Source organism: Poecilia reticulata, chromosome 16, assembly GCF_904066995.2.
Source record: "Poecilia reticulata chromosome 16, P_reticulata-male-v2, whole genome shotgun sequence".
In the NCBI taxonomy this organism is placed as follows: Eukaryota; Metazoa; Chordata; class Actinopteri; order Cyprinodontiformes; family Poeciliidae; genus Poecilia; species Poecilia reticulata.
In genome coordinates, this window is record NC_088845.1 from 18,098,028 (window position 1) to 18,111,070 (window position 13,043).

Here is a 13,043-nt window from a genome sequence, read left to right on the forward strand (position 1 = left end):
ATGGTTTACATCAAAGCACGTTCACGTGTGTGCCCAGATACACATGAATATTTTAATGATCTGAGATGCTTTCTGTCCAATCTGACTGAGCTTAAACTATTTTGTAAAAAGAATAAGCAAATATGCCAGCCACTTAATAGCAGAAAACAGTAGCTCTACAAAGTACAAAGTAGCATTCATTATAGATCTTTATTCACACATATTCACAACTATTTGCGACTTCGTGTTACTCTACCAAATGAAATCTCAGTAAAAAACATAGAAGTTTGTTGTTGTAACATGACAAAATATTGTAGAGTTCATTCTATTGGACAGGACAAAAGATCTGCTGGAGTATTAAACAACAACAGATAGAACAGACAGTTTTAGAGCAGTAAAAATAGAACAAGAGATATATCTGGAAGCGAGGACAAGTGAGCAATGATAACCATTATATCGTCTCCAACTTCTTAACTACGCTGGTCAGCCCAGGGGCAAGTGATTAAAGATTCAGAGTTTCTTAAAGCTGCTTCACGCTCTAAACAACAACAAGATTAATATTCCTGTGAAGATAAGAGAAAAATAGGGAGTGATACAAATTAAAAGAGGGAGAAAGTTGGAAAGGACGGGCAAAAAAACAAACAAAAAAAAAACAAGATGCACATAAATACTAAACACAATACAATCACGCTGTCCTCTTTATTTCAAGACTTCTACAGCAAAAAAAAAAAGAAAAGCAGGACTCTGGGGAGGAACTCATTTATAATCTTCGCTGTGCTCAAGTGCAGTTTGTGTGTTTGTGTGTCGTCTTCAGGCAATGCTGTTTAACAGAATCATTTTACTGGAGCGTGCAGCACAGACTGGAGAAAGACAAATCACTTTACAAGTGAGGGCGCGCCATAGCTCACACACATGCAGACACACACACACACACACACACACAAAAACAGGGATAGCTACAGCGAAGTAAATTAATCTAGGAGAAGTCTATGCAAACTCTGCTCGCGAGCAATGTGGGAGACACAGGCAGCACGAGAGTCTAAATTTAACGACAGAAGCGTTTAGTAAATAAATAAAAGTGAACACAAGTGACAAGGTGAGTAGGTGCGATACTATCCACCAGCTTGTGTGACAACTGCACTGAAAGATGCCTTAATGGCTGTCAGGAAAAGGTAGCTGCCCGTTTCCCCGTCTGCTATGTGACAAGTAAATCAGCAGCAATGACGGATGATGATGATGACGTTTGTGTGTTTGCGTGTGTGTGTGTCAATGTAAGTGAGAAAGAAGGGAGCTCTTCAGGACAAACAGACAAACTAAACTTTTTTTCCCCCCCAATTAAAACAATTAGCTTAAATGCAGGTCAGTTGGTCCTTAACAACTGTATTTGTCTTGAACTTGTATTTATATCAAAATATATAAAACTGCTTATGAACTTTACCTGTGTTTGTTATGTAGGCTTTTATCCTGTACTGGATGTGATAGTGTCTTTATGCACTTTTTCAGTCAGACGTCTTGACTTTTTCCAACATGTTTTTTCCTTCAAAACTAATTCACTGTATGTTTATGAAATAATAGATTTTGAAGTCATAAATATACAGTAAAACTATATCCCCATAAAATTTTCACGCAGCTTTATTACTTTGAATCCAGTGATTAAAATGCTGTGAATGTATTGCTCTTTAAATTCTACACTTGTAGACCAAGTGTAGAATTTAAAGTCAGTCAGTGATTGTAGACCAAATACTGACTGAATTTTAGTTTCAGTCAGTAAATGACTGAAACTAAAATTCAGACATTAAAAAGATGTGGTTGAAAACAATTATGAAAACAGCCACTTTATTTTCTTTATAAAGATGGACTATTGAGCTGTCCGCAGTCTTTTTCACCCCTGGCAAAGATGTGAAACATGCCTTAAAATTGATGTTCTTTGCAAGACCCCGACTGATGCAACTTCCTTAACATTCCCCAAACATCCGTGTCCGGCCTGTTTTTTTTTCCACAGTTTTTCTCACTTTAGACCAGTGGTTCTTAACCTTTTTTGGGGTACCGAACCCCCCAGTTTCATATGCGCATTCACCGAACCCCTCTTAGTCCCCCCTGCACGGTATTCCGATTTAGTAATATAATTATATTAGCTGTGTTACCACCCCCACGCCACTAGAGGCAGTAGCAACCCCGAAAAGAAGCGACTAAGGAGCAGATTTAGTAAAAAAAATTGGTAAAAACGGTGAGTTTTGCTGAAAGACACAAGCTCAAATCCACGCTGAGAGTGGAGCTCCTTCAATCAGGGCTCCTCCGCAGCTCTGATTGACTAAGCAATGTAACGTGATCCTCTGGAGCAAGTGATGACAAAGCGGGGCGTCATCGCGACTTTACACCAGTGTGTCTTTACCTCCGCGGCAGAGGCTCCACCGAACCCCTGAGAAGGACTCACCGAACCCCTGGGGTTCGATCGAACCCAGGTTAAGAACCACTGTTTTAGACACTCTAATCATTGCTCTAAGTCTACATGTAGGCTAACTTTGGAAATAAGCTATTTTCTTGTTACCTTATCTTGATTTATGAAGATCATCACACTTTTTGCCTTATGATTTTAAACTGTGCCTGTAAGAAACAGGCTTTGTCATTTCATTTTTTAATTCCAGAAAAAAAAAAAAGACTACGGACAAACAACAAAAATGCTTTAATTTGAATTATTCTACAGGAGTTTGAAGTGGTGCACATAAGTGTGGCAACTGTTATTTTGTTTGAAAAATATATTTCTTGGCATGCTTGTTTCTTTTGATAAGATTCTTAAATTAAATGTTTGATTCGTCTAAAATTATCAGCGTGAAATTACATGTTACTGCAATAAAATTTATTTTACGGCTTTTAACACATCTTTAACAGGGGCACTAATAAATGTAGAGGGCTCTGTAATTATCTTTGAGCTCATATTCCATTAGCACTGTGAAAGATGACATTTCTGGCATGCATTCATGTTTTGAAATGAATCAAAAGGGGGGAACGGATTTGAAGAAGTATTTTTGGCTAATTTTCTTTCCCAAATTAAGTAGGAACGATCACAGAATGTGAAATCCACTCATGTGGGAGAACTTTTTTCTTGTTCTCTTTCCATGCCACATTTTTGGAACAGCTAATTTCCAGGTCCAGCCATCATTCAAATCCCTTGTTTATAAGCTATTTACAATTTTTGGAGAGTTATAATGTGTGGTCAAGTAAAAGCCCCATCTTAAAATATATTTTTAAACCACCTTAAAAATTCTAACTGTTTCACGCTTCCTGGGCAAAAAAGGGAGGAAAAAATCTATACCTTTGACAGCATTGCATTCAACATTAGCTTTATTTAGCACACCAATTTTTATGTCTATAGCTGAATTAACTTTTTGTCTGGCTCTGGTATTTATGAGGATATAGTTAGTGTGCTGTGAGGAGTCTTCAGTAGATCTTAAATCTTCTTAATGGGGTTGAAGCAAGAGATCTTGGGTGGCCAATCAATGACTGAAAATTATGTTTTATCCTCCCTAAATGACTCTATAGATGTTTCAGCCAGTTGAATCCTGGCGTTCAATCATGCTCCTCTCTCAGTAAAATTGGCTTAGTTTATATGTCTGCTTGATAGACGAGAACATTTTGAGCTAAGCAGAGAAGTAGTTTTTTTTAAATACATATACCAGAAATAGAGGATGTGTATCTTAACGTTGCTTTTCAGGAATATGGTACAACTCATATCAATCATGTCAAAGAGCATCTTAATAAATTAAAATGTCGAAAGGCTGGTTGCCTAGTGACCTGTCCAGGGTGTACCCTACCACATCCCTAATGGTTGCTGGATGGAGGCATCAGGAAGATCTCAAAGGATCTGGCTGTTTACAAAGTGCTGCATCCAAGCATATTAATAGTAAGTTGAATGGAAGGAAAATGTGTACAAGGAAAAGGTGCACAAATTAAGTCAGAACTGCATCTGGAGTCGGTGACCACACAGAGACGTATCTAGAGCAAGTGATGTCGCCCTCATTGTGTTAAGGCATGCCTGAACACCAGAGTTGAAAGTGTCTTAGTGGAGGCAAGGAGAAAGAAAGTCTGAGTTGTTGCTCAGTGTATCAAAATCCTGTTTTAAGACAAAGTCAATCTTGTTTTTGACAATCATGGTACCACAGCCCACAAGAAAAGTGGAGAGGTACAGAATTCAAGCTGCTTGATGTCCACCGTCTGGCTTCAAGTTAGGGATAATTTTGGGAACCATGTCATTTGCTTATGTTGGTCCATTAGATTTTATGTCAGGATACTGGCCTGATCTAAGCCCCCTAGAGTCTATAAGATATAGTACAGACGATGAGAGACAGAATACCCAAAAATGCAGATGAAATGAACGTTGCTATTATGGTAACTTATGCTCAACATCTCAGCAGAGCCAGATGGACCGTCTCATTGCCACACTCCATTGATGTCATATACACTCAGATTTCACTGCTAGAGTGCAGGGGGTTGTGGGGGGGTCACCATACCGCTAGAGTGAGGAGTGGGGGGTGGTGGTAGCGTATTGCAAGAGGGGGAGGAGGGATGACTGTACACTAACCACCTCCGTCCCTCCCCCGCTCTCATGGTGGCAGCAACCTGCTAAAAGTTTGCCGTATTCTCAAATCCAAAACTTGAGAGATATGCTATTTTATTTATATAAGTAATTTCCACTATAATGTGTCTACCAGAGGATTTCTCTGGTCATGTCATTATCTTTCATTAGAGCCCCATTGATGGCTGTATGTTGAAGCACTGAGGAGTTGGAGTCATTTGAAGTTTGTATATCAGGCGTGCCATTTGGAGACGCCAAATGGAGACTCTGACTGGCACACTTGGACAACACCTGTACATCCTCATTAATAAACATGTCCAAAATGATATTTCTTTTTGTGCTATTTTGATCCATTTTGAAATCCATGAGCAGAATACTTTATTCTACATATTTATTGTATTTTCCAGTCAATACATCCAACACTCAATGTGTATTCACAAGAAACAAAAATGAAAAATCTGGGTGAAGCAAAATGTTTCAATTTCTTTTGTGTTACAAATGTAATAGCTACAAACTACTTACAGTTAAAGTATTTTTGACTGCAAAATTAGAAAATTTAGCTTGTCATCTACATGTACTCCAAATTGTTCAAGAACAGCAGCTGATTTAATTTGGGTATATTTTTTCAGGAGTTTTTGGTGATTTTGGTACTGCCAGTTAAGGGATTAAATTTAGGGTGTTCATTAGCTCTAACCAATACTCATGAAAATAAGCAAATAAGGGCTTGAAATATGTCACTCTGTAGTAAGTGTACGCATTACACAAGTTGCACATTTTAATTAAATTATAAAATTGGATAAAATCACTTGTATTATAAGCGGGACTTTTTTTTACCTATTTGGTGGATTGTTTTCTGTTTTTTTTTCTGTTTAGTTCCCTCTTGACGAGGCAGTGTACAGCCTTAAAGGTAATTGGAGCAGAGGTGTTACTTTACTGGGCCAAAGGTCGGTGGTGTGTTAGCTTCTTGTTTAAACTGTCATCCACTGAAGAGTTCACAGCTGATGACGTGCTGTCTGACACCAACAGACAAGGGGGGGAAAAAATCCTTTTTGGAGATTGAATCCATCACTAGCGTGCAATACAGAAACACATTTCTCCCCTAACTTCCTAACAAGAAAATATATTGCACAGGCAGAGATGATGTGGCACAAGCCATAACATGCAGGGTTTTTTTTAAACAACATAAATGAGAATGTACAAAGTTAAAGTCTATGAGCCAATAAAGTGATAGTAAAACATGATTTTTAGATTAAACAACATCAGTAATATTGATCCTGAACCAAAAGGTTGTTGCAGCTTATTTGCATTTAAAGAAGAGAAAACTTAGATTTAGATCTTCATCACTAAATCTGAAGAATGTGGGGGACCAATCAGATTTTAGACCAGAAGGAAACAGTTATTACAGACTGAAGTAAAAAAAAAAAAAAAAAAAAACGGGGAAAAAAAAGAAGCCATACTATAGATGGAAGAATAACATACAGATGGACTAAATAAACCAACAAATAGAACAAGGGGTGGATGGAGGAATGGACAAGCAAATCGAACTGGACTGACAGATAGATGGATGGACCAGATGGGATTAAAAACAGAGGAAAACAGATATACGTACGAAGGTGAATGGAAATACAAAAAAATTTTTATACTTGAAGGAAACTCTATACTTTTTCAGACTGTGTATGAACGCTTTAATAAATGCACATCTACATGTTGCACAGCAAAAACATGACCCAATGACAAAGCGTGTTCCCTACTAATTCGTCTAAATCGAGTCTGGGTCTTAACTCCTGAAAGAACATAAAGCTCAACTAACTTCAAAAAATTTCAGACTTCTGGTGGCCAAAGACTAATTTGGCTGAACAACACATTCTCTTGGGATACATACCCATGTTGGTATATATGGTAAATTATGTGACATTATAGAGCTCTGAGCACAGCCCAGGCTCAGGTTTCAGGCTTGATGACACCAACAGGAGGATGAAGACAAATGACGTGTCAGAAACTATGGACTGAAACGCTGTCATTTCACTGATGCACCTGACAGCACATCTCCCACTCCCACTTCCACTCCCACACACACACACACACACACAAAGATGTAACTGCAGCTGAGCTGTTTTGGTGGAAGAGTAAAAAAAAAACTTAAAAAAAAAAAGGGACACTGTGCTCATTTCCTGTCAGTAATAACCATAAACCATCCAACAAGATTGACTAGAAATTAATCATTGGATCACAAGAGAAAATTGCTACACTGCTGTTGGTGTGGCAGTAATCATAGAAAATGACTTCAACCGTTAATGATTGTTAGGAGGTTCAGTACCGAACTGAAGGCAGCGAGCCACTGAAATTGAGGCCATTTAAACTGGAAATTGATGAGTGATTTAGCAGATGAGTGTGCTGTTTCAAAGATATGGCAGCAATTCATCAAAACAGAGGTTCATTGTGATTTTTTTCCCCCTCCATTTCTTCTCCTCCGTCTCCTCCCTCCTGCAGCCCTCCATCTCACCCCATCCCCACCCCACCCCGTCTCTGTAAATACCACTCTTCAATTATTGACACTAAACTCTGAAGGGCATAAAGACCAGGCATGGCCTTCCCACCTCCAGCGCTATTCAGCAGAAAGAAAAGCACACATACACACGTAAAGAAATGCCAGGCCGGCCTCCTGCCGCGAATCACGTACCGACTGGCCAAAACAGAGCGTGCAAGCACAACACACTGCAAACACATTACCTCATACTCCTCTGACTCGATAAGCAGTTTGGCTGTGGTGATGCGAGACTCGTACGGAGGGATTTCATTCTGGAGGAAGAGAAAAGAGAAAAAAAAAACAGAAAATAATAATAAAGGACGAATGTGACCACCTTTGGAGGAGTGTTTACACGAGAAAAATCAAACAGAGTTCTTCCTTCCTTTGTCTGATAATAACACGATCCAATTTCAGGCTGCAAAATGCTCCGCAGCTGCATGGCTGTTAATCTCAGTCAAAGTGTCAGCAGGCTGAGTTCGGATCAACCTGCAGGTGAAGATAAGAGTCATAACTGTGGAGTCACAGGGGGGTTTGTTCTACCAAATCATCACAAAACCCTTTCCTGTATCACATTATTCTTTTTTTTTTTTAATGAACCCTGATATAATTTATTTGGAGATATTAATATCTAGCACTGCAGCCATTGTTTTTCCCCATTAGAGTGACTCCTGGTGCTGCCTTTCATATCAGGTCTTTTTTCACGCACTTTGACTTAACAGCACACGTTTGTGAAGGGCTTGTCTCATCTTTTTTATTTTTTAATGTTCGCCAGTTCATTTTATCCTACATTTTTCTTTTTTTTCTTTACCTCTGCTGATGTCCTTAACGTCCGCTGCAAAGCACTGTGACAGCCAGACTGGTTTAAAAAGGCTTTTTGAAATGAACCTGAATAAAGATGCGCCAATAAAATTGGATGGTGACAGAATACCGCCAGTTTTCCAGCTTAACCAGTGAGTCAGGAGCTCAGTTAAGACAGCACCCAAAGGCTGCAAGGACAAACAGGGATAAAACCATTACCAGTTTTAATGCTTTATGTGATAAAAAGTTTAGATATCTGGATTTGTTTTTAAACATTGAGTAAAGACAAAGCTGTTTGTGATCATCTTATGGATTAACCTCCTGGTTTTATATTATCCAAAACAGACACAAGCAGATGGGAGTAAGCTTAAGTTGGGGGTGAAAACCATCTCCATTATGGGGTCTTAAACTGTTGCACTGAGAAATAATTTCTATAAGCTCAGCAGACTTGTAGGTCCACCAGGTGTTTGATAATTGCTGCTGCTGCTAGTTTGATGGAGTGGAGAAGACAAAGGGAAGGGGTGCTCTGTAAGATACAAAAAATGTTTTGCTATGGGCAGATATGCATGCAAAATTAAAGTTAAGCACACTTTGCATTCAATATATTTAGCATCATCAAACCTTCATCACTTCATGTCGCTGGTGGTGCGTATTTCTGTGACTTCAATAGTCTTCTGCACTGAGCTGAAATATGGGGCCTCAAAAGTCCAAGGTTTTAGAAATGCATAGTCCAATACTCATGCATAAAGCAGTGTGAGATGTTCATGTGATGGAGCAATAGCATAGATATTCTGAGCTTTACTTGCATAAAATTAGCTTAGTAAAGTTATGCTACAATATATAAGCTCTTGCTAAGGGACAAACATGCATGTTTAAATTATAGGTCTATTCCTTGTTATTCTAATTAATTCAATTTAATTCCTATGTAAACTTTCCAACTTTGAAACATCCCCAGAGTGAAAGCAAAAAGTTAATGAATGAGTGAAAGAGGCTATCGGAAGATTTATGTTGTCTTGCAGAAATAATAATTAGGGCCATCGCAATACGCACACCAATAATGATGCAAAATTCAGATTTCCTTACACCGCCGCCAACTACTCTTTAGTGTGGCTGCTAATAGTAAAGTTCAGAGGAACATAGAGCTTATTAAGACAGGTTTGAAGAGGTTAAGAGTGAAGCAAAATTCCACTAGTTTATTATTTTGAGCTTTTAAACTTCTGGTGCTATGAAAGATATTGAATTTGAAAGGTTTGGCAGCTTTTGGAAATCTTAGAGTTAAGCTAAACAACTACATTGTCCAGGGAATAAACTAGAGTTTGAAAGGCTAAGTGTGCTAAGTGATGCTGTTGTCCTTTCGGCACTTCCCTCTAAGGGATTGTCACACTACGGCAGCTGCCTCCATACGGACTTTGCAGATTTTTTTAAAGACCGAATGCCATTCCCTATGCAAACCCCTGATTATCCCCAGGTAGGAACAGGATTCGAATGGGGAGCCTCTGGGCCCGTGGCCACCTGCTCTACTCCCCGAATCACTGCCACCTGCTAAGGGCCCCAAAAGTTCTGATGGCTAATAAAAAAAAAAGTAAAGATGCTAAAGTTACATTGAAAAGTGGGCTCTGTGATAATGCATTTTTTTATTTTAAAGGCTGTGTTAATCCTAACACTTAAAATGTTAAGATTAACATCAAAGCCAGAGATCTGAACTTGGCCACAAAATTCTGATCAGTGCATTTCTTAACCTGAATATTATTTGTGGCAGTGAGAGAAATAGCAACCGTAAAAACAAGCTTACCTGCGTTTCTTCTTCTGTCGTGGAGGAAGCTGCACTTTGCTTCTGCGCAGGTAACCACATCCCAACACTTTTCAACAGGTATTCCTTCCCTTCCTAAAACCAAAGGAAAGATCCATGTGATGATCAAATTGTGTAAAATCTACAAACATAAACAAATGCAAATATTCTCGTATTACACACTGGTTAATTGATTCTCCACAGACATTAATGACCAATTATTATGATTTAATTTAATTATTGTAAATAATAATCAATGCAGCTTAGCTAAAAAAAATAAATGTTGGTCTGAGGACGTATGGAAAAAAACTGGGGCAAGCCTGACCCCTAAAGGCTTCATCTGGTACTGCATTGGTTGATCTCTTGACTACTTCCCAACAATTTAAAGATGAACGATTTGAGATCTTGTTGAAAACTTACTCAAACCTGTTGAATCTAGATCATATTTGGAGCTCAAGGCTGTTTCCTGCTCTTGATGCGGATAAATGAAACAACATAGTGAAAAAGCTACGTGTGCTATAATTAAAATGTTACTTTCATGCTTCGTTAAAACTCCATTAACTCACAGGAATCCATCGTGACACAGATGGAAGATATAATGTAAAAGCTCCTCTTTAATCTTTATTGGTAATTTTAACCCATGATAACCCACAGTGATAACTAATCAACCTCCTGCTGCGGTCAAGAGTTTGTGATTTCAAAACATTAACGAAATGGGAATGTGCCTCGCCAGCGGTGGAGACGAAAGACTGTTTTCTGTAACTAAAGATAAGTTTTCACTCATTTAAAAGCTACAACACATTCAGTTTCTCTAGCATGTGTTGTAGCTTTCAGTTTCTCTAGGAGTAAGGAAAAAAAATGTTTTGCCACCTACATCACTTAGGCGTAAAATAATCATGGATTATTCCTTACAATGTAACAAAAAATAAAGAGTTTGATTGATTTAGAATATGTTTTAGTTTCAATCTATAAGATCAATGCATATGTTAACACATTTAAATATTAAAAAGATATCAAAGTAATCAGATTTTTCTTTTTATTCACAGAATGTATCTAAATTAATAACTAATTAATAATTAACATTTTTTGGTCTATGATCGAATCAAAAAGCAGAAAATAAACCTCAGAAGATTTATGGTTGCATACTCTGATACAATTCCTCAATTTTCTTTTTAATTTACAAAAGATAGAAAAAGTGACTTGCAGCACATTTTTGTTTCTTTTTGTTGCAAAACTACCTTTTGAAAATAAAATTGTAACCAGATGGGTTACATGAAGCCTCAAAGAAAATCAGAAATTGTCACTACTCAGGAAAACGTGAGCAGTGCATATCTACAAGAGTTCTATTGCACTTGTAGGGTTTTAGTAAAAAAATTATACAAGTACATTTTCAAGAGATATTGTTTCAGCTATGTAACACAATATTTTCATGTATGAATAAAGAAATATTCAGTCATTGAAATGACATTGTTTCAATAATGTATGTTCACAATCAATTCATTTACAACACTGATTTATGAGTAAATAATATATTTATTAAATACTTTACACTGCAGGAGGTTGGGTTATTACTATATTATTTTTAATAAATATAATTACGGGTCCATATAGTTTGCACAAATCCTCTATGTTCTTCCAGGATAAAACTGTGAGGTTGATGTAGCAGTTTCCTCCGAAACCGAGTCCAACATGCTTCCTCATCTCTTCCAATTTATCAGATGACTACATGACCTCAATGATCTGCCCAGTAATTAACATTCCTATTGGCTTTCCCCATCTGTGTGTGCGTGTTAATGTAAGTGTCCATCTGCTGATTAATGGCATACAATTCAATCTGCTCAGAATAATTAACTCGGCAGATTCCTGCTTTAATGTGGCGATAATTCATCTGGAGTCCCCATGTGAGTGAGTGGACTGACCTGGTTTCTCTCTGTACTAAACAGGTAACTGGCCATAAGCTGGAGAGCCTCCGGGTTGTCGTGGTGATACTGTAAAGCTTTTTCAATGAACTCTCGGCACTTGTCTGCAGCTCCCTCCTCCACGCTACGATTGGAGAAGAGGAAAGAGCCAAATGTGGAGTTATCAGAAATGACTAAAACGTGAGAGAGTATTTCTGGGTGTCAGCAGTGCAGGTTGTATCGTTCCGGTACCAGAGGTCTGTTAAGTAGATCTCAGCCAGGGAGCAGTAGGCCACGCTGACATCCTTCCTTGAAGGGACCTCGTCGTTCTCATCTGTCGTTCCGGCGGCTCCAGCCTGAGCCTGCAGATGAGCAGCACAAGGCAGACTTCCTAACTTAATAACTAGTTTTCAGTTTAAAGTATTTAAACTAAAAACATAATGAACAGGCAAGTATTTTTTATTTTTTTACATCAATAGTTACATAACGTTAGGAAACACTTGTCTACACTCCCAGAGGAACTTCAGTTGAATAGGCCATTTATGCTAAAAACATGGTTGTGTCAAGCAGAAAAAAAATCTGAGTTATAAATGAATAACTAACAAAAAAAAAGCCCCAAATGGCCTCTTCTTGTTCAGCGCAGCGTATGCACATTCTGCAGAATGACTTATTAACAGAGATTTTTTTTCTGTTAGTTCATCAGTCTTAATGGAGACATCTGTACTTTAATAATTATCTGAACAAAGACATAAACACCCACTGAATTAAGAACTAATTAAGAACACTTCTAAAATTGATTTTGAACAATTTAGTCTTAAACATTTTTTCCATCAAAATACCAAATAGCCTTTTTTTTCAGCATTTATTTTATCTGCTTTATCTGTCCAGTTTAGGATTTTTCAAGTGACTCCAGAAGATTTTAGTTAATTGTATCAAAAATCAAACACATTTGTCCACACCATTGTTCAGGGTTTTAATTGTGAAGGAGAAATGTTGCTTATTTTATAAGAAATAACACACATTTTTAACTAAACAGGTAAAAATTCTAGGTGAAGGAAACACAACGCTTGTGCTTCCTAAAGCTGATGATTACATGAAGACCCTTCATCAACATGCAACTTGCTTATAGAACCTATCCTTTATAGGAGTATTCTCGACCACAGCACCCTCTTCTGATCAAAACATCAAGTGTCTAAAATCTCAACTAGAATGAGATTTTTAGAACATTCATCTTCAAAATACACACACAAGATGCATCATTATAGGGTCTATTTAGACACATTCTAGATAATCACATTTTATCAACTATACCTACTGAATTTTATGTATTTTATTGGGAGTTTATATAATGTGAAAGTAGTGCAGAATTGTCAAAAAGTAGGGCATAGATTTGTATTCAGCCCCCTTCATTCTGATTCCCAAAATCCAGAGGAGATTAAAAAGATTTTTCTTAGAAATAATTATTCAATAGAAGTTTGT

General features: G+C 37.6%; 1 protein-coding gene across 2 annotated transcripts in view; it reads right to left on the reverse strand.

Annotated features, from left to right (window-relative positions):
- LOC103478624 (uncharacterized) overlaps positions 1–13,043 on the reverse strand; it is a 34,266-nt gene that overhangs the window by 18,724 nt on the left and 2,499 nt on the right. For both annotated transcript variants that reach the window (XM_008432593.3, XM_081597626.1), the window contains exons 5-8: positions 11,817–11,926; positions 11,586–11,709; positions 9,670–9,762; positions 7,283–7,351 (exon numbers count right to left, since the gene is read on the reverse strand). In XM_008432593.3, the coding sequence (XP_008430815.1) occupies positions 7,283–7,351; positions 9,670–9,762; positions 11,586–11,709; positions 11,817–11,926 (396 nt within the window). The remainder of the gene's footprint in view (positions 1–7,282; positions 7,352–9,669; positions 9,763–11,585; positions 11,710–11,816; positions 11,927–13,043) is intronic.